This window comes from Rousettus aegyptiacus, unplaced genomic scaffold, assembly GCF_014176215.1.
Source record: "Rousettus aegyptiacus isolate mRouAeg1 unplaced genomic scaffold, mRouAeg1.p scaffold_m13_p_4, whole genome shotgun sequence".
Classification (NCBI taxonomy): domain Eukaryota; kingdom Metazoa; phylum Chordata; class Mammalia; order Chiroptera; family Pteropodidae; genus Rousettus; species Rousettus aegyptiacus.
Window position 1 is genome coordinate 129,704,869 of NW_023416307.1, and position 20,870 is coordinate 129,725,738.

At 39.2% G+C, this 20,870-nt stretch overlaps 2 protein-coding genes and 1 long non-coding RNA gene across 7 annotated transcripts in view; 1 reads left to right on the plus strand and 2 right to left on the minus strand.

Moving 5' to 3' along the window:
- Positions 1-1,010, minus strand: part of LOC107508484 (inhibitor of carbonic anhydrase) — a 41,805-nt gene extending 40,795 nt beyond the window's left edge. Inside the window, exon 1 of the mRNA XM_016140325.2 lies at positions 883-1,010. Within this exon, the coding sequence (XP_015995811.2) occupies positions 883-925 (43 nt within the window). The 5' untranslated portion in view covers positions 926-1,010. The remainder of the gene's footprint in view (positions 1-882) is intronic.
- A 7,635-nt stretch (positions 1,011-8,645) lies between these two features.
- Positions 8,646-14,091, minus strand: LOC118601579. 4 transcript variants are annotated; one of them, XR_004950330.1, is made up of 5 exons: positions 14,062-14,091; positions 11,994-13,321; positions 11,714-11,793; positions 9,355-9,475; positions 8,646-8,945 (listed from the first exon to the last, which is right to left on the minus strand). It is a non-coding gene; the product is annotated as an uncharacterized LOC118601579 (long non-coding RNA). The 4 variants fall into 4 exon arrangements; XR_004950329.1 differs by having other exon boundaries at positions 14,029-14,085; XR_004950331.1 differs by lacking the exon at positions 14,062-14,091 and having other exon boundaries at positions 11,994-12,124; positions 12,421-14,015.
- An 87-nt stretch (positions 14,092-14,178) lies between these two features.
- The window catches only part of TOPBP1 (DNA topoisomerase II binding protein 1), a 53,312-nt gene continuing 46,620 nt past the window's right edge, over positions 14,179-20,870 (plus strand). Inside the window, exons 1-5 of one of the 2 annotated variants that reach the window (XM_016140320.2) lie at positions 14,179-14,312; positions 14,905-14,995; positions 17,309-17,443; positions 18,899-19,042; positions 19,694-19,875. In XM_016140320.2, coding sequence (XP_015995806.2) covers positions 14,912-14,995; positions 17,309-17,443; positions 18,899-19,042; positions 19,694-19,875 — 545 coding nt within the window. In that variant the 5' untranslated portion in view covers positions 14,179-14,312; positions 14,905-14,911. Of the gene's footprint in view, positions 14,313-14,904; positions 14,996-17,308; positions 17,444-17,927; positions 18,092-18,898; positions 19,043-19,693; positions 19,876-20,870 lie in introns of those variants that run through there. The other variant, XM_016140321.2, reaches the window with a different exon arrangement.

Here is a 20,870-nt window from a genome sequence, read left to right on the forward strand (position 1 = left end):
GTGCTGGTTGTGAAAAAGCAAATTCTCCTGAACTAATGAGAAAACCAGTTTAAAGAGGTGAAGATGCGCCCTAGAGTCACACAGCACTGAGTAGCAGGTGGATCCCATTCTAAGGTGGTTGTCTTTCCCCTGCCTCCCTGGTGTGTGGTAGGATGGGGAGGCATGGTATAAGTCAAAACAGGAAAGATCCTTCTGTGGTTAGACACCGGACAATTCAAGCATACCTGACATGTGCCCTTCCCTCTGAACCCCTCCTAATATTAACCAGTGAGTCCTGGGAAAATCCTTTCGCTCCTCTGTCACTGTAAACTGGATCAACAGCCTCTGGATCAGAGGTCATGAACTTTTTCTATAATGGGCTAAGTGAATAAATATTTTAGGCTTTGTGGGCCACACAGTCCCAGTGGCAACTACTTAACTCTGCCCTCGAAGCCTGGAAGCAGTCAAGGACAACACTTACCTGGATGAGCATGATGGTGTTCCAATACAATTTTATTTATGGACACTGAAATTTGAATTTTATATGATTTTCATGTGTCAAAATTATTGTTCTTATTTTGATTTTCTTTCAACCATTTAAAGATACGGAAACCATTCATAGCTCATCCAGCTATATATATACATCAGGCGGGAGGCAGGATTTGGCTGGCTGGGCACAGTTTGTAAACCGTGGCCCTAAGCTACAGGGTCTCTGCGAAGACCAAGGTTGGTCAGGTGCACGGGCGCACCTGCCGGCTGAAGGCAGTTTGGGGCCAGCCAGGAGCTAGGCTGTTTCGAGATCCCTTAGACCCAGGTAGTACAGTGTCCCGCTATGGCTGAGCCTTAAAAGGCACCGCTGTCCTGGAGGGCTGGTCCCCACGCCGGCTCTCAGCGTGCACTCACCCCAGGCCCCCGCGCAGAGCAGGACGCAGATGGTGAACCTCATTCTCCGCTGCGGGTGCGCAACACCAACCTGGATCCCCGGGCCTCAGCTACCTTTACCTGCCCCCGAAGGGGCGGCTCCACCTCCTCTGAAGGGTTCGCCCTGCGGGCAGATAGCCTCTGCCACACCCCTGACCCCGCCTGGGGGCAGCTCGCCAGCAGCCCCAGCCCTCCGCGGGGCCGATGGGCGGCAGTTGCCCTCAGACTCGCCTGCCACCCCGAGGCTGCCCCCACCCCGCCCAGCGCCCGGAGCTGCGAGGCTGGAGGTCCGATCGCGGGCAAGTAGTCCGCACCCAGGAAGTACGACCGAAGGAAACCCAGAGCCCACTGGATTGACCGCTTCACTCGACAGAGGGAGAAACTGAGTCCCGAAACGAGAGCGATCCGCCCGGATCCCAGGTCAGTAACTGGAACACACGTTCTCCGACCTCCCGACCTTCATCTAGCCAACCAGCTCTTAAACATTTTGAACACAAACTTCTTGGAACTGGGGAGAGAAGGGCAGTCACAGGGTGAAAACTGGACCCTTCCCACAGGAAAGCATGTGCATACGTATATACAACGTTTTGATCCTCAGACTCTTCCTCTGAAAGTGTCTCTGTTGCCCACTCTGGGTCCCTTTTGGAAATCACCCGCCCTCCCACAATGACACGGTCCCCTCCAATCCTCTGCTGAAGGCTGAGATCTAGTGAAGCGCCAAACCCGGACAGGGCTGCCTCTACTCACCCCTGCAGCCTGCATCCCCGTCCTCAGGAAGTCTGTGAGCTCCGCCTGGGGGAAGTCTTCCGAATTCGAATAAAGTTTTAAGGATTTTTTTATTGAGATACAATAAACATACATCAAACTTCACCTATGCTAATATACAACTCGATGAATCGTCACTGAGTGAACACATCCACAGAATCAGCACGCGTATCAAGAAACAACGCCGACAGAGGTGGGAGGGCCTCCTGGCACCCTCTTCCCAACCTCCTCCACAAAGATATCCATTATCTTGACTTCTAACCACATACACTAATTTTGCTGATTTTCGAACTTCATAGAGATAGAAACATACCATACGTGTGCACAATTTTGTGTCTGGCTTCTTTCACTCAAGCTTATATTTGTAAGATTGGCATATATTGTATATAGCTGTCCTTCATGCCTTCTCAGTGTTGCATAATATTCCATACTGTGTATGTAGTAGGCTTTATTTAACCTTCCTGTTGGTGATAGTAGTTTGGGCTTTTAGGAATAGTGAGTTCGGTTGCTCCACATTTTTGTCATTTTGGTGTGTGTGTGTTGGGAGTTTTGCACTGTAATTTTGAGCATCTCTGATAACTAATGAAGTTGAGCATCTTTTTGTATGCTTGTTTAGATGCCCTCTCATGGAAAGTATTGCTTCAATTCTTTGCCCCTGAATACATTTCAAGTAAACTGTTCAATTAGTTTGGGAACTGTCAATATAATAATTTGGACTATAGATAAGACTTAATCTAATAAAGCATTTTCAGAATTAGGCCTTAAGAATGTAAGAATATATTACAATTGAATTTAAACAGCCTATCTTATTATTTTAACACACTATAACTCTTTATTCTTCTTGTGTGCGAAGTGTGAATATTGTTTGTTTCAGCCCTTACCGAGGTATGAAAGGTACTTGCCTCTGGCAGATACTAACCCTGCCCTCCACTGAGTCCAGAGATAGCTCCAGGGGAGTCAGAAGAGATTGTAAATCACAGAAGTCACAAGATCAAGGTCATGAGACTATGATGCACAAACCTGGGCTTTCTCCTCTTTCTCTGAAACACACACACACACACGCGCACACGCACACACACACGCACACACACACGCACACACACCCCTCAAAGTAAACAGCTTATATTCTTCGGCATCATATAGACATATCCATCTTTGGACAACCCAATGGGAGATTGTCACCATTTTTCTCCCCCTTCACACCACCTCCAGCCAACTAAGTTAAGTCTTCAATTCCAGAAATGTACATTGTCCCTCTCTATGTGCCAGGTGACTAAGGCAGGGTGGAGTGAGGAGGGGACCTCTCACATCCGGTTAGCTTCTAAAGCTACCTCTGGGTAGCTGTAGCTTGCAAGAAGGGCATAGCAGCCTTAGTTACACAGGATTCATGCTGTGCAGAGAGGCTGTCAGGGTCCCTGGTGACCACAGCCCTCGTAAGCTGGAAAGAGCTACCATATTTCTGATCCGTTTCAAGCAATCTCTGGACCAGCAACCCCTGCTGAACATCATCCTCAAAGAAAGGATGAACAAGTCCTCTCCTTGATGAGACTCATCAAGAAGTCCCTGGCATAGGTCTGCCCCAGAGACTGCTAACAGGTAAACCCTTAGGTAAGCTGTGTTGGTAACACCAAGTCCTGAAAGCCACCTGCTACACCCACCCCGTAGAAGGCACACCTCCCCTAGAAAGCAGAGATTCCAAGCCAGGTCTCTCAGCTGCTACTACTTCTTCCACTCAAGGAATCCTTTGACCTTTAGAATTTTTGAAAATGGGAATAGCAGTCCCTTTTTCTTTTTAATCCAGAGGGAAAGGAATTTATATAGTTTTTATGCAAACTTTTATTGAATTTATACATGCATATGGAAAGTGTACAAATAATAAGTGTATAGCCTACGGATTGGCCCAGCAGAAACACACCTATGTAACCAGTACTCAGATAAAGAAGGAGACTATTACCAGGACCCCAGAGGCCCCCTTAGCCCTCTTGTAGTCACCAATGATCAAAAGTAACAATTATTCTGATCTTTAACAGCATAGATGAGTTTTACTTATTTTTACCTTTATGTAACTATAATCATACAGTAAATACTATTTTCTGTCTAACTTCTGTCTAAACATAATATTTGTGAGAGTGAACCGTATTGTTTTATATATGTAATTTATTCATTCTCATTGCTATATAGTATTCTAATGTAAATATACCAATAATTATTGAGGGACATTTAGGAGTTTTTTTTTCCAGTTTTTTTTCCCCAGAAATAATACTGCTACGAGAATTCTTGTACATGTCTGTTGGTGAACATGTGCATGTGTTTCTCTTGGTTATATACACAAGGGTGCGATTGCTGCTGGATCACAGGGTATGCTTATTTCAGCTTTAATGATATTCCTGCTGCCAAACAGTATTTAAAGTGGTTGTAAAATCTCCACTCTCCTCTCACTCCTATTAGCATATGAAAGTTTGAGTTACCCCACATCCTTGTCAACACTTGGTTTGGGCTGAGTTTTTAATTTTAGCTATTCTGGAGCCTTTGACTCATTGTAGTTTTAATAATAATTTCCCTGATGACTAATAAAGTTGAACACTTTTTTATATGTTTATTGGCAATTTAGGTATCTTCTTTTATGATATGCCTGCTGTTCTTATTGGATTGTTTGCTTCTTTTTAATAAGGAGCTCTTTATATATTCTAGCTATGAGAACTTTGTTGAACATATGTATTTCAAATATCTTTTCCCATTTGGTGGCTTGCCTTTTACTCTCTTAATGGTGTCTTTTAAACGGAAATTTTAAATATTTCTGAGTCCAATTTCAACATTTTCCTTTACTATAGAATTTTTTTTTTGTCAACTGTTTAAGAAATCTCTGTGTGTCCCAAGTTCATAAAAATATTCTATTGTTTCCTTCCAAAAGCTTGACAATTTTACCTCTCACATTTAGATGTAGAATCCAGCAGGAACTTATTTTATTTAGACAAAGACAAATTTTCTATTTATGTAAAAGAGAAATTAGGTTAAAAGAAGTGGGTGACTTTCCTTAACATGACATTTTTGCCCCAAGTATTTACTCATTAGGTCTCCTGGAATTTAACAAATGCTTTCTAAACTCTCTAATTTATGTTATATAACTATAGTTACAAGGCAAATGACTTGGTGAGTTAGTATAGTGTCAAAGAAGACAAAGCTAAGCCACATGGCCTGTTTTTTTTTTTTTTTTTCGGAACAGGTGTTTGTGAATGGTGTGAGACACGAGCCTGTATTCATTTTTTCTTTTATATTAATATCTGCCTGATTGACCCAGCACAATTTACTGGAAAGATAATTCTTTCTTCACTGTACTTTAGTATAAACTTTGTCAAAAATCAAATAACTACGTATGTGTTTCTGGACTTTCCTTTCTGTTCTACTGATCTGTATACCAATCCTTCCACTTATATCTCACTAGCTCAGTTTCTATAGCTTTATAATAAGTCTTGATATGTCATAGTGTAAGTCCTCCAGTTAGGTCTTCTTCAAGATAAACTTTGATTTATTTATTGTTGTTGTTTTGACTTTGAAGTTCCGTGTTAACTTTGGAATTGACATGTCAATGTCCAGAAAAAAAATCCCTACAGAGATTTAATTGGAACTATACAGAAATGTCAATTAATTTGGAGAGGTTTGACATCTTGACAATATTAAAATTTGCAATTCATGAATATGGTATATTCCTTCAATTATTTAGGTCTTCTTTGCTAGGGCTTCTTTACTAATAATATTTTGTAGTGTTCAGTTTAAAGGCCTCGCACATCCTTACATGTTTCAGTCCTAGATATTATAAATGGTATCATGATTTTAGTTCGTTTTTTATTTATTTGTTGCTGGTATATGAAAAAACAAAAAACAATTGTTTTTATATATTGACCTTGAATCCAATGGCCTTGATAAATTACCTTATTAAATAGAACAGTTTCTTTTGGATTTTCTATGTACATACTTATGTCTTTTGTGAATAATGTCAGTTTTGTTTCTTTTTACATCCTTTTAATTTTATTTCTTTTTCTTGATCTACTGCATTGACAAGAACTTCCAGTATACTACTGCATAGAAATAGTAATAGAGGAATAAAGTTTTTAGTAATTCACCATTAGGTAAAATGTTTGCTGACGTTTCGTTTTGTTTTAGGTATCATTTACCAGATTAAGGAAGCTCCCTTCCTTCCTAGGTTGCCATTTGATTTTTTTAAAATCATAAATGGGTGTTGAAATTTTACCAAGTATTTTTTTGTACTTATTGAAATAATCATATGATTTCTCTTCCTTTTTATATTAATGTGGTTAATCGTATTAACTACCTAATCAATTTTTAAACGTTAAACCACTATTATTTTTCTGGAATAAACCCCACTTGGTTGTTATGTAAAATGCTTTTTATATTGCTGAACTTAGCTTTCTCATATTTTGTTAGGATTTCTGCATTTATCTCATCTTTTTTTATGATGGAAATTAGATATATACTATATGTATTTATTATATTATATAAACATTTCTATATTTATTATTTACATATAATATGTATTACATAAATATATAATGCATAATATATAAGTAACATTTATTTATATAAAATATAGGCATAAAATACAAACAGAAACATATACGTACATGTGTATGTATATCCATATTTGAAAATAGTTTTGTTCAGGCCTGTCTTTAATTTTTTTTTAAGTTGAATTATAGTTGACATACAATATTATTTTAGTTTCTGGTGTACAACATAATGATTGATATTTTTACACTGATTTCTTTTTATTTTTTCTATTAGCACTCAAAAGAGGTGTGTTAAAGTTCCCAGTTATGATTGTGGATGTATCTATTTCTTTTTAATTGTCAACTTTTGCTTTTTCTATATTTCAAAACTATGTTTTTGAGTGTATACATATTTGGGATTGTGATATCTTACTGATGGGTTATTTCCTTTATTATTATGATCATTATAAAATGCCTCTTTTATAGTTTAGAATGTCATAAAATATTATGTTTATGTTTATTTTTATTTAACCACACATTTACTCTTTTCATTGTTCTTCATTCCTTTTTCAATTTCTATGTTTCCAACTGGGATCATTTTTGTTACATCTAAAAAATTCTTTTCTCTTAGTGCTAATCTTCTGGCAAAGAATTTTCTCAGGGTTTTAAATGGTTTAAACTAACAGTTTTGCAAGATATTTTTTCCCAGAGTGCAATATTCCACTCTGAAAGTTTTCTTCTACAACTTTAATAATGTCACTTTATTATTTTTTTTCATCTGTATGATTGTTGAGAAGTCAACTGAAGTCAACAGTTGCTCCTTGAAAGTAACGTGATTTTTCCTCTGGCTGCTTTTAAATATTCTCCTTAAGTTCTTTATCTTCTTTGGTTGGACCATGGTGTACCTTAGTGTGATTTTACACTAGTTGTGAATATATGGGTGAATATGTGGGCTGTTTTTCATCACTTTTGGAAAATTCTCAGCCATTGTTTGTTTAAATATTTCTGTCTATTCTCTGTTGATTCTACTTCTGTGACTATAACTGTATAGTCATCTTTTAAAAATACACACATGTATCATGTTTTTGTTCAGTGTTTCCATTCTTTTTTGTTTTCCTCACTGTGCTTCAGTTTGGATATATTTTTTTTATCAGCCTGTCTGCCAGTTTACTCATCCTCTCTTCTGTGTATCTGGTGCATTGTTAAATCCATTTATTGATAAATTAACATCAATTATTGCCTTTTTCATGCAAACTCACATTTTAGATTCTTTTTTGGAGTAACTGTTTACAAGGTCATTTCTGAGTTACAAAAATTCTTTTCATGTTTTTGTAATTTCTGTATTCCCTCATTTAGTCTTGACTGCCACAATCAGACAGACAAAAAGCCAGAGGACATTTTTCTGCTAGAATCGTGTCCTTTGAGTCTGCTAAAAAAGATAGAATGGGGACATATCTCTTTGATCCAATTGAGGTTGGACTACATCAAGGCTAGTTTGCAGTTTTGATAAGCTTTCAACTGAAAGCCTCCTGTGGTAGGCAGAATAATGGCCCCCCAAAGATGTCCATGTTCTAACCCCACAACCTGTGAATGTTATGTGGTAAGGTGGGGTTAAGTTTGCAGATGAAATTAAAGTTGCTAATCAGGTGACTTTAATCTTGGATTATCTGGGTAAACTAATGTAATCTCAAGGGACTTTTAAATGTAGAAGAGGGAAGCAGAAGAGTTAGTGTCTGAGGATGCAATGTAAGAAGAACTCTACCATTGCTGGATTTGAAGATGGAAGGGAGAAGTTCCATGAGCTGAGAAATGTGAGCAGCCGTAAATCTGAAAAAGGCAAGAAAATGGATTTTCCTGTCAAGCCTTCAGACAGTAGCACAACCCTGATGACACCTTCAATTCTTTCCAGTGAGACACTTTTCAGACTTCTGCCCAGAACTGAGAAATAATAAATTATGTTACTTTAAGCCACCAAGTTTGTGATAATTCTTACAGCAGCCAAAGGAAACTAATACACCTGGTATATTTATTGAGATCTAAGGCATAGAGTTTTTTCTCCTCATTCCATGGAGCTTTAAATTGTGCCGACTGTCTTAAAGGGAAAATCTGGTCATTTGTCGGGTTTAGTTCTCTACACTTCCCTTATCATTGGGATTTTGCTTCTTCTTCTGTTTTTCCAGGGCCAAGACTGCCATAAGCTCTGCTAGCAGTGGCCTTCTGCTCGGGAAAAGACAGATGCCTTCTGCTTGGGCAAAGCCAGATGCTTCTTGCCTTGTCACCAGAAGTGGCAAATTCCCCTACAAAAAAGTGAATGCAGAATGCCATCTCACTTCTCTGTTACCCTCCCTTTTCCAGAAATTATGCACCTCTAGTCTCTGATGCTCTTAGATAAATCTTTTCTGGCACTTTGACCATATCTTCTAGATGTACTCAAGCTATGTCATCACGACAGAAACACAAATGAGGACTATTAGCTGCTAATTTTTAATCTTTATTTTTTTAAGACTCTTAAGTATATTATTTCTTAAGGAAGGAATTGTGTAGGTTATTGTACTCATTTATAAATGCTCTAGCTCTCACTTCATTTTTCATACCTTTGAAAGGTATGAAATAGGACCTATGAGAGCAGACGCCACATTTTTCTTGTTCTACATGCTAATCCTAGATTGGAAAATAGGGTCTGGTATAACATAGGGCTCAAAAAATATCAAATAAATGAATAAATGCACATAAATGATTGCTTCAAAAGTGGGTCAAGCATTCTTCTTTGCAGGTCTGTGGACAAAAAACAAATAGATCAAAGAGGTGAATGATCTTCCTAAGGTTAATAATCTACCTCAAGTTTACACAGCTTAAATCGAAAAGGGCTAAGGTACCCTCTGACCTTGAAATGGAGTAAACTCTGAAAATTTCCTCTGTACAAGGACAAAGTTCTATTGCAAAGGAAGGATACCTAAAGTGCTAAGGTCATCTGCATTGCTTTAGAGGAGTGTGTTGTCAGAAACAATTTAAAGATTTCGAGGCGAGAGTAGTCTTTGGAAAATTAGTAATTTGTAAATTTATTATTATATGTATACCAGGCACTGAGCTAAGTGCTTTTCAAATATTATAGTAACACCATAAAGTAGATATTATCATCCTCATTTCATACAGGAAGAAAGTAAAATACACAGCAGTTAAGTACCTTGCTCAAGGTCAGACAGCTAGTATGTGTCAGAGCCAGCATTCAAACTAGGCAGCCTGCTTCCACAGTCCGTGCTCTTCCCCATGTGGCCTCTGGCATTTGTCTCTGGAGCAGTTTCACTCTTTGTAGAAATAAGGACAATTTTCAAAGTGGCAACACATTTGTTTAAACCTTGCCAATTTCAGAACTAATTAGATTGGTATTGGTTGCCATAACACATGAAGCTCCAAATCTCAGTGGTTTAATATGATACAAGTTGACCTCTGGCAGCAGCGGTGATAATTCGTTGGAGAGGCAGGGGTGGGGAGTTCACCTTTATAGTTCTGAGATGCAGGCTAATAGAGTCTCTGCTATTTTCAACATGTGGCTCCCAAGATTGCCCTAAGTGTTGACATCCAGAATATGGAAGGGTGAGGAAGGGAACACAAGAGGTTTTCATGGGCTGGGCCTGGAAATGAGAAACATCACTTCTACTTATATTCGATTGGTCACACGAGCCCACCTAGATGCAGAGGCTGGCAAATGCAAACCTTGGCAGGCACCTTCTTCCCAGCAACCACCACACACACTGTAAAAGTGGGGCATGTGTCCTGGGAGTTTTGTCTTAGTTCGAGTTTCCCGAGACAATGGACTTTAGACAAGACTTTTCAAGTGTTCTATTTATTAAGTAGAGAAACACAGGTGAAAGAATGGGGAGATGAAACAGTGGGGAAAAGGCACCCAAAAGATGGAGTAACAAGTCAGTTACCACCGTGGAGACTGGAGCTTAACTCCACTGGGACGACTCTGAAAGCCAGGGCAGAATATCCCAGGGCAGAATATTCAAGGGGCATGCAAACGAGAGTTTTTGTACACCAATTCTTGTCAGTCAACATTTGAGGATTTTGTCGATAGGTCATAAACCCTCTCACCCTCTGGAGCAGGGACAAATAACTACAATAAAACTCCCTTTCAGAAAAGGGAGGTGTGAAGACCCATAGCTATTGCTGGTTAGCATCAACTTTGGAATCTCTGCCTGATTAGATTCAGATTCTCTCTATGAAAGTTGCTCCTTTGCTCAGTGCTCTCCAAAGTCTCTGGCACCTCCCTCTGGGTCTTCTTTTTCTGCTATCCTCTCTAGTCATATCTGCTCAATATCGAAGAGTTTGTGCTCCCTGGGGCCTGTATGACTTTTTACCCACTTTGTACTATGCAAGCCTGAAGATTGTATCAAAGTTTGAATACTCCAGGTTTCTGGTTTCCTTCACAAAGCGATTATCTCAAAACTTTAATAACCTGTAGATTTGTTTCAGTTCAGTGCCAGGTGGCAGTTTCTCAGTATAAAGTCAAGGGCGAGGCCTGACTGATAAGACACTAAATGGTTTTATATCCTGCAGCTCTATTCTGAGAAGAGTGGTGCAGAAAGCCCCGTGGCTCATCAGATTCTGGGAGGCAATGAGAATCTATCTGATGACAGTCTCCTAGAAAGGGCAGGAAGATAAGCAGGAGGTGGCCTCCTAGTTAGCATTTCCTTAGAGGCCTCCCATCCTTTCATGTTCCAGCAGAATCACAAGGCACTTGGCCAAGGCTTAGATATGGTGCAATTCTGCCTATGTGGATATGCACAAAGTTGCCAGGAAGACAGGGCAGAGCTGTTTCCCTACATCAGTAGCCAAGCCCACAGTTCACTCTTGAACTAATTTTCAAGCCCGATTTTCATCCTGGGCACCATACCTCTCTTAATTGAAGGTGTACACTCAGCTTGGGTGGGAGGACCATACTCTTAACCAGATCTTTTCCATAGGCATGGGTTTTAAAGGACATTTGTTGCTTAAAACCTTTCTCAGGTTTATCTCATTTTTAAGGTCTAGATGCAGTCAGCTTTTCTAACCTTGCAAAACCTCGCATTTGTGGATTTATAAATTCTTTACTTTCGCTTGCAAACAAGCCAGTTCTTCCCTGAACTTGTCTCTTTCCTGTAATACCTAATTAAATGCAGCCAGTACCGACCAACACGTGCTGCTAGCATTGTTCTACCTCCTCTTTCCTGCACCTCAGTGGACTCGGTAGGTCTATGTTTTACCTTTCAGGTCGCTGAGGACAACGGTTTAAGCAGATGTTTTGTCACTGGAAAGACTATTTCTGCAGCAATAAAGATCCTTTACTAATCTCATTTTTTAATTATAGCCCCTTATTTATGCATATTTACTCATTTATAGCACTAGAAAACAAATATGAAACTTTCAAAAAGTTTATTTTTTAATTGTGAGGATTCTTATCTATGTAGCAAAATATAACAATATATTCCCACCACACATATTTTAAAAGTTAACTATTTTATCATATTTGTTTTTTCATTCTATAATAAATATAAATTTACCTTAAATCCTGGAACTCCAAGCGGGGTCCGGAATGTCTGGTTGTTGGTGACAGAAGTGCCAAAGAAATAGGGAGGTAACCCTGAATGCCAGGGAGGAGAGGGAAAATTCATCCCTGAACTCCATTTTCTGCAGCTGGCTGAGAGCATATCACAGTTTTGCCCCATTTTCACAAAAATCTTTATTAACCACAACCCATATAACCACTTTTACCCCTTCCTAAAAAAATAAAATAAAATAAAAATAGCTGTTCAAGCAAACTTTGATGTACATCACAATTACCTGGAGGGCTTGTGAAAACAGAATGCTGGGACCCAGCCCCAGAGTTCCTGACTCTGCAGGCCTGAGGTCAGGCCCAAGAATTTTCATTTCCAACAAATTCCTAGGTGACACTGATGTAGCTGGTCCAGGCACTACACCAGAAAGAGAACCACTGTTCTAGCTAATGCCCAAGATTAGGTACTTCAGGGAAAGACACAGACCCTCTCTGCCTAAGCAGAGACACAGATGGGAGAACTTTTCACCTGGTCTCCTATTCTAAAGATGAGGTTAACTAGCCTGCTATTCAAATCCAGCTGGCTAAAAGCTGAAGGGTTGATTTCATTTTCCCTCCGCATCTTCATTAGTGGCATCTATGACTTTCCTCCTTCCGAGAGGCTTCCAGTCAGCCCCAGAAATGTCAGGAATGGGCTCTGGCCCGAGTGCTGACCTTCATGCAGAGATGGATTGGAAGCATGTGACAAGAAGTAAGCTTGGTTAGGAAGGGCACAGGGTTTGCAGTTAAGCCACTGCTTCTCAGGCCCAGGTGCAGTCAGTTCCTGGCTGTGTGGCCCTCATCAAGTCACTCAGTCACCGAGCCTCAGTTCCCCATCTACATAACACAAGACAGTGATGAACGCGTACTAGAGGAGCAGGAGTCCTTTGACTGTAAAGTATCCTACGGACAGCAATTATTACTACACCTTCATGACAGATTTGCTCCTTAATTAATTGTGGCATCCTTTTTTTTTTTTTTTCACAACTCCAATAACATTTATTTTTAAGGCTTTTCTCACCCTCTCTCCAACAACAGGCCTTTACCTTTGAGCCCCAGTGTTACTGATTCTGACTCACATTCCTTGGGTATATTCCCACACCTAGACCCAACTGCTCACTGCCATCTTTAGGTACTAAAAAGAAAAATAAAAACAAGATACATGGCATTAAATTCTTACATTACTCAATCCAAAATCATGAGCGTCTCAATCTCAAGAGTCAGGAATAAAATAAGAAACCTATCTAAGTACTTCGTCACTGGTTATGAACAAGTCAAGATTCTGCAGCCCTGTTTTACCTCTTCTTCCCAATCTTTGCTTTTCGAACATTAGTTTCCATCCCAGGATCTCTCCTACGCTCAGTTACAGAGAAAGAAGCTGATATACTCATTGAAGGGCAGAAGAGTGGAGAACCACTGAAGATCTTGGCAAAGACCCATTTGCAGTAGGTGTGTAATGAGTCATCCTGACCTTTTCTTCCCTTCATCACTCTTGGCTATGGTACGCAGTGGTTACATTCTTGCTATATTAGCGGAAAATGAACAGGGTCCATGGCTAATTTAAGAACGTCCAAACCTGTAGAGAATTTTTATAAAAATTTGAGCCAGAGGATATGCATGAAGCAAGATCTCAACAGATTGAGATAAATGCTTTGTAGAATAACAGTTAGCAATTTCTTTTATGCATTTGAGATTAAGAAGGGAAGGTTACTCGAAGATGGGTGAAAACAAGGTGAGGCAGGGATCGGATTACAGGATAGTTAAGATACACACTTTAGGAGAGGTCTGAAATGGGGCATTTTAGTGTGTTAACCTAGATGCACAGAAACAATAGACAGGACTTGCCTAGTTAGGAATTTATGATCAGATCACCCAGTGAGGTTACTTTTTCATTCACATGTCAGAGACCTGTCTAACATCTTAATTCTACCACTTACTGTGTGCCCTTGGACACAGCATTGAATTTATCTAAGCCTCAGCTTTTACATCTGTGAAACGGAGACAGCACTATTTGCCTCAAAGAGTTGTTTTAGCTGATACCATGGTTTCTCACGCATTGCCTACTGCAGGTATAAAATATTAATCGAGGAAACTCTATTGTCCCTTGGCTTTATTTTTCCAAGTGTCTGGACCTCTCTAAGGTACACCGAGCTTGCGGCCTCCCCCTGCCCCGCTCCCCAGCCACGGTCGCTGGGCCAACCCCCAGCGGAGCCTAGGCCCGCCTTTCAAAGCCCTAAGCCCCAGCTGATCGGGTGCAAGCTTTACAGGGAACCCAGTAATGACCTAGAAAAAAGCCTCTCCACGGTACATCATCACCTTTGATGACTCCGCCTTCCTCCCCGCAGCTGCGCATGACGCCACTTCCGCCAGAAGAGGTACCAGCGTCCGCGCGGTTGGCGCGAAAGTCAGTTCAGGATCTCGTAATTTCCGGGTTCTGCGTTTGTTTCGGGCTGGGGGCGCCGCCGGGTGCGGCGGGTGTGCGCCGGGCTGGCGCCCAACCCCAGCCGCTCTCCTGCGGGCCCCGTGCCCACCCACTCACCGTCCCCCAACCCCCAGGCCCCACCAAGGTGAGTGAGAGAGGACCTCCCCTCCCATCTCACCCCAAGGGGATCGCGACGCCTCCTCTAGGCTTTGGGGCCCTTGTAACCGGCGGATGGGACTAATGCTGGGGAGGGTGAGGCTGCGGCTGGGCCGGCAGCCGGGCCTTTCTTTCCCCGGGAGCTGGGGAGCGAGAGCGTCCCGCCTTTTAGGAGACATGGTTAAGGATCATGACGTTGCTGCCTGGGTTACATGTTTGTCTTTAAAGTCCGTTTAGAGAGGTGAATAGACCTTGAGGCCCATGGGTATCAGCAAGAACAGATTCTAAATGCAATTGAATGTTCATTGCCTTGGGGTACTAAGAGCCCCATAGCAGTGGCCCTCAGTGTATTCAATTTAGGGACATTAATTTCGTTCTCTTAATTTGCAAGGACTGGTGTCATATTTTTCCTTGACTTTGCCCACATTCAGCATTTCTTACAAAGGAGATGGATAAAATTGTGGACGAAACCAAAATAGCTATTCTTAGGTATTCCTGTCTGTGCAGAAAAATAGGTGCTTTAAGCATTTAACTTCATACCTAATGTTATTGTTTTTGTTAATGGCTCCTTATTTTGACAGTTCAAAAATGTCCAGAAATGACAAAGAACCGTTTTATGTGAAGTTTTTAAAGTCTTCTGACAATTCTGAGTGTTTTCTTAAAGCTCTTGAGGTAAGAACAGTTGAAAATATCTTTCATACTGTGAATTCATTTTCTTGTTTTTAGTGTTTTTAATTCGTTGGGCTTTTATGTATTAGTTATTTTCATAATATGTAGTTCTACTGTAGTCAGCATTAATATAGATGTATCATTGTTACATATTTTTTAATTGATGTTAGTATATCATTATGTATTTTGGGGGCTCGAAATATGTTATGACATTACTATTAAAAGTGGCAGACCTGATGTTCTTGGAAGTTGTTACTTTCCTTTGTCTACTAACCAGAGTAGACCTTTGTTGAAAAATCAGTGGTTACTCTTCATTTTTTTGTTAATTGTTCAAAGTTTGCTTCATTATTTACAGTACAATATAGGAGGATGTGTAGGGGTAGCGCGGAGCCTTGCTGCTTGCAAACCCCAGCAGCGTCGGCATGGCTTACAAGTTATAAATGCAGAACCTTGGGCCCCAGTTCAGACTTACCAATTACAATCTACATTTTAACAAGATCCTCAGTGTAATTTCTGTGTGCATTCAAATTTAAGAAGCTCTTTTTTAACAGGTTTTTCTTTAAAGGTCACTCATTCAGCAAATAATTATTGAGTGTCCATGATCTGACAAGCACTATTCTAGTACTTGGGATACATCAGTGATCCAAGAATGCAAAGATCTATACTTTCTCAGAGTTTATGTTCTCTTCTAGCAGAAAGAAACAAACATTAATCAGGCCTGATAAATGAGTAAACTATATGATATGTTACAGTGTGCTGACTGCAATGGGAAAAGAAAAGAGCAAAACAGGTTAAGGGGTTCTGGAGGATGTTGGGGGAGGAGGAGATGGGAAGGTTATAATTTTAAATAGAGTATGATCAGCATAGGCTTTATGGATAAGATAGTTTCGAGTATACTTGAAGGAGGTGAGATAGTTAGCCATGTGGATATCTGGGGAAGATGGTTTTAGGCAGAGGGAGCAACCAGACGGAAGACCCTGGAAAAGTGCTTGGTGTGTCTGTCCAACCTTAGTGTAGTTGTAATATAGTGAGCAAAGGATAGAGGAAGAATATTAAAGGATGCTTCAGAGAGTAAGAGTAAAGAGGTTATGTAGGGCCTTGTGGGCCAACATAAAGACTTTGGCTTTTTCTTTTAGTGAAATGTGTTGGGTCCAGGAGGGCCCTATACCTACTCCTGTAGTATGGGAACTAGACTCCTTCCTCACCTTTGTATGGGAACGGGACCTTGCATCCAGGTTGGCAATGCTACATACTCACCTCCCTTCCCTGCCAATTTATCTGCCCAAAATATTCCCACCGAAATAGCCCGCCTCAAGGCCCACATAAGTTTCGGGTCCCCTTGTATTCAGGGCAGACACCATCTTTGGCTTAGCTGGGCTGTCACTCTGCTACAAGGAAGGGGTTAAACCTTGCTTAACCCCTTCTGCCTTGTGCATTCCTCCTTCAGCAAAGCTAACAAGATGGAGAGCACTGGAGGGTTTTAATCGGAAGAGTAACATGATCTGACTTAATCATTTTTAAAGGATCATTTAACATAAGAACTTCATTTAGGTATTTAGCATATTTAACATAAGGACTTCAAAATTTGTTAAGTAAATATTTGTTTAGTGGGTGGCAAGATATGGTGGCAAACAATATATCATGAAACTTTCTCATAAGGGAGAGACAAAATACATATATGTGTGCGTGTGTGTATGTATGTATGTATAACAATATCCATGCTATTTTTCCTCATAACAGACCTGAGGAATAGGGAAAGGGTATTTTAGAAAACATGATCAGGAAAGGCATCTCAGAGGAGGTGACATTTTAATTGTTTTCATTGAAATGAAGGATCAAGTCAGGTGAAGACCTAGGAGAAGAGTATTCCAAGCAGTGGGAACAAGAGCAAAGCCTCTAAATGAGGTCATGCTGAGCTCGTTCCAGTCCTAGCAAGACAGCAGGAATGGCTAGAGGAAAGTAAGCAAAAGGGGTGAGAGGTAGAAGGTAAGCGTGAAGGAGACAGGCAGGGCCCAGACTCTGTGGTCTTGGCCATCATAAGAAATGTGGATTTTATTCTGAGTGTTGTGGGAAGCCATTGGAGGTTTTGAGCAGAGTGACATGACCTGATTTATACTGGGTGCAGAGAATGGATTTAGGGAAACAGAGGGAGAAGGAGCCACTTAAGAGGCTTCTGCAGAGGTCTAGGTGAAGGGTGATGGTAGCTTTCAATAGTGAAAAGGTTGGATTTAAGATGAATTTTGAAAATAGAGTTTATAGGACTTAAGTACAGGTGACTAATTTCAGGTGCTTTCTTATTTAATTTTTTTCTTTCAGTCAATAAAAGAGTTCCAATCAGAAGAATATCTTCAGATTATTACGGAAGAAGAAGCTTTGAAGATAAAGGAAAATGATAGATCACTTTATATCTGTGACCCTTTTAGTGGCATTGCCTTTGATCACCTCAAAGAGGTTTGCTAACATCTATCTTTATTTGGTTTGTTTCTGCTTTAGTGGACATAAGTTCTTCACTGATCACAAAGTATTATGCAAATTATGAATACAAAGGAATCTTTTGATTTGGGGAGACCAGAATATTTTTAAAGGCTAATTATAATAGGCTTTTATTATATGTAATTTTTATACTTCAAGAGACTTAACTTCACTTAGTATAAGTGAACCCTATAGTAATGAAGCATTTTACTGATGGAGTTCTACTGTAATTAAACTCAGTGTGATTGCAAGATAGTTCAGAAAAAAGTAATAACGAGTAGGAAAAGACCTCAACATAATATTTAGTTACTTACTGTTTTGCTTGCGTGCTCTTGCATGTAGAATTTTAGTACCGATACCTTGTATAGGATCTGAAAATTTATATGCTAAAAGGAAGCGTTTTGGTGATGAGTATTGCTAATATACCAGTGAGCCATCTTATTTCTCTTTGTTGATTCTACAGTCTACTGACTCATTACTTTTTTGGTGTCTGGACAAGAGAGAAGCATTGAAATAAAAGTAAACTGGCTGTAATCCCATCCAGATTACAAAGAAGTGATTCTTGTTTGAAGGAGAAGAAAACGTAGATGAGTAGGTAGATAACAGTACCTGCACAATTTATGGAAGGTCTGTGCCCACTTTTGCCAATAGCATTGCTAGTCTTAGCCTCCCTTTGGAAATAACACTGCTTGTCAGAGAGAATGAGTAGCTTCAAAAATTCAGTTTTCTTACGGCTGACCAAAAAGATAGAAATAATCGTTTACTTTGTAGCTATTTAAATTAGTGGTGCAGTGGTGACTTTAACAACTCAAGACTTTTTAGTCTGATCTGAATATGCTAGTGTTGAGCAAGACTGTCACCTTTCTTAATTCAATTATCAATGAAAATGAAAGGTCATGTTTTGAGTAACCTGTAATATCTTAAGAGAAGTCTTTGTGGGTCTTCCTTGGAAAGACTTTGAGTTGCAGACAAAGTATTTTTTAAAATGTAGAAACTGCCTAGGATTGTACTTTTTGGTGACATAAGAGGTGTTTTAGAGGGGGTTATTTAGGCTTATACTTTTCAGCTGCTTCATTGGTAGGATGCTTTATTTGAAAAACATGAATTTTTCTTTATTATAGCATAAGACTATTACTTATAACTCCTTATTAAGATGGTGTTTGTTTCAGAGATTAAACTTTTCATGGCAGTATTGAGTGAGTGTAGCTCTTGGAGCTTACTTTTTTTCATAGCCTTCATTGTTTGGCTTGCTTGTGTGTGTGTGTTTATTGTGTAGTGTATCTGAAGAATTATATAATGGTTTTTATTTTTTTCTCAACAATCTGGTGATTTTTATGCAGTGGCCATCAACTTCTGTAAAGAATCGGTAAATTTTACAAAATGTATTTTTAAAAGACTGGAGGTCTTTTCTTACTAAACTTTTTTTTTTTATAGCTTGGCTGCAGAATTGTTGGTCCTCAAGTAGTCATATTTTGTATGCACCACCAGCGATGTGTCCCAAGAGCAGAACATCCAGTTTATAATATGGTTATGTCTGATGTAACTGTATCTTGTACAAGCCTGGAAAAAGACAAAAGGGTAGGTGTTGAAGTGTAGAGGAATGTCATGATCAAATGTATCGGTATTTTTCTACACTTAATTTTTCACTGCGTGAAATATACTTTGAAAGATCTTGTACTTGGTGTTCATGGCTTATAACCAAGTCAACATACAACAGTGTATATGTTTTTTATTTAATAAATTGAATTCAGTGGAATCTGTTTTGTTGAAAACTGGCTAATTGAAGTTTTTTGGTTTTGATTGAAAAAGAAATTCTCTATTTCCCTATATGGTCAGTGAGTTTGTTTTTGAATCACATTTTTCCACTATAGATGGTTAATCTTTAAAAAAAAAGGATTCTAAGAGAGATATATAATATTTTATGTTAGAGAATTTACATATTTTAAAATATATGATATTAAACATATTGCTTATTGTAGAAATAACAGTTTAATAACTTCATGGAGTTGAAAGAAACAGGAAAATAATGTATAAAGGTAATTATTTTTAAATTTATAATTCATATTTATCTTACTTGCAAAAAGTCATTTCGTTAATTATTAACATTATAGTAGTGAGAAACATTTGCATTGAAGCTAACAATAACAAAAGATATTTATGGGGTATTGTATAAAAATAGAAGAGAGATCGTTTGTTTTAGTATTAATATATTTTCTTTTGCACCTATAGGAAGAAGTTCATAAATATGTACAAATGATGGGTGGACGTGTATACAGAGATCTTAATGTATCAGTAACCCACCTTATTGCTGGAGAAGTTGGTAGCAAAAAATATTTAGTTGCTGCAAACCTAAAGAAACCTATTTTGCTTCCTTCTTGGATAAACACGCTTTGGGAGAAGTCACAAGAGAAGTAAGAAAGATATTTAGATATTGTCTAGATTTGAAAAATGACACATTCAGTCATTTTGGCTGATTGTGGGTTTTCATAGAGGAGATTTTATGGTAACTTTTTTGGATTTGTTATTCAGGAACAAAAATGGGGTCATTACTCTTATCCACTGAAAGCAAAAGAGCAGCATCTAGAAGCTGTTATCAGTGTAGTGTGATAGGTGGAATGGGCTATGGGTTTAGCATTAGCTACAAGGTAAGAAATGCTGTGGTAGTGAAATTGTTTTCATCAGTAAATGTTTGTAAAATAGTTGAGAAAATCCCTGTGGTAGCTATAACTCTCATGTTGCTTTATCCTTCAATACTGTCCCCATATGTTAAGATGGAGAGCAAGTTAGCCATTTTGGCAGTTGATTCCCTCCCAAAGTGGGTAAATGTAAGGTGGTATATAGTCTTATGTAAGCCATTAACTGGGATGTGATCATTCAGTAATTGTGAATTGAGTCCATTTTATGTACCTGGCCTGAGCTTAGGCAGTTGGTATGTGTAGTGAGCAAATAGGATAGCATCGCTGCCCTCGTGAAGCTCAGAGCATATGTCAAAGACCAGAATTGAGTTTCCCCTAAAATTAGATTAACAACCCTAAGTTCAGGTACAACTGTTTGAATTAAATAGACATTTTTCTAGTCTTCTTTCAACACTGTCCAGCACATCCTAAATATGTCTCCACGTTGGCACCCTCACTCCCGGTCTGACTTTTATCAACACATTTGCCCAGTATGGCAACAAAACGATAATGATATTTTTGTTGGTATTCTGCCCCAAATCATTGCATATTATTTATATAGCAAATAGGAGGATAAAAAGTCCATTTTTCTAGTAGGCAAACAAAGAACCTTTGAGTTTTTAAGTAGAGATTCAGACTTAAAATTTTGGAAAATATACCACTGTAACCAGCATGGACTTAGAGTTAATGAAATATTTTGCCTTAAAACAGTTTTGAGAGACATTACTTTT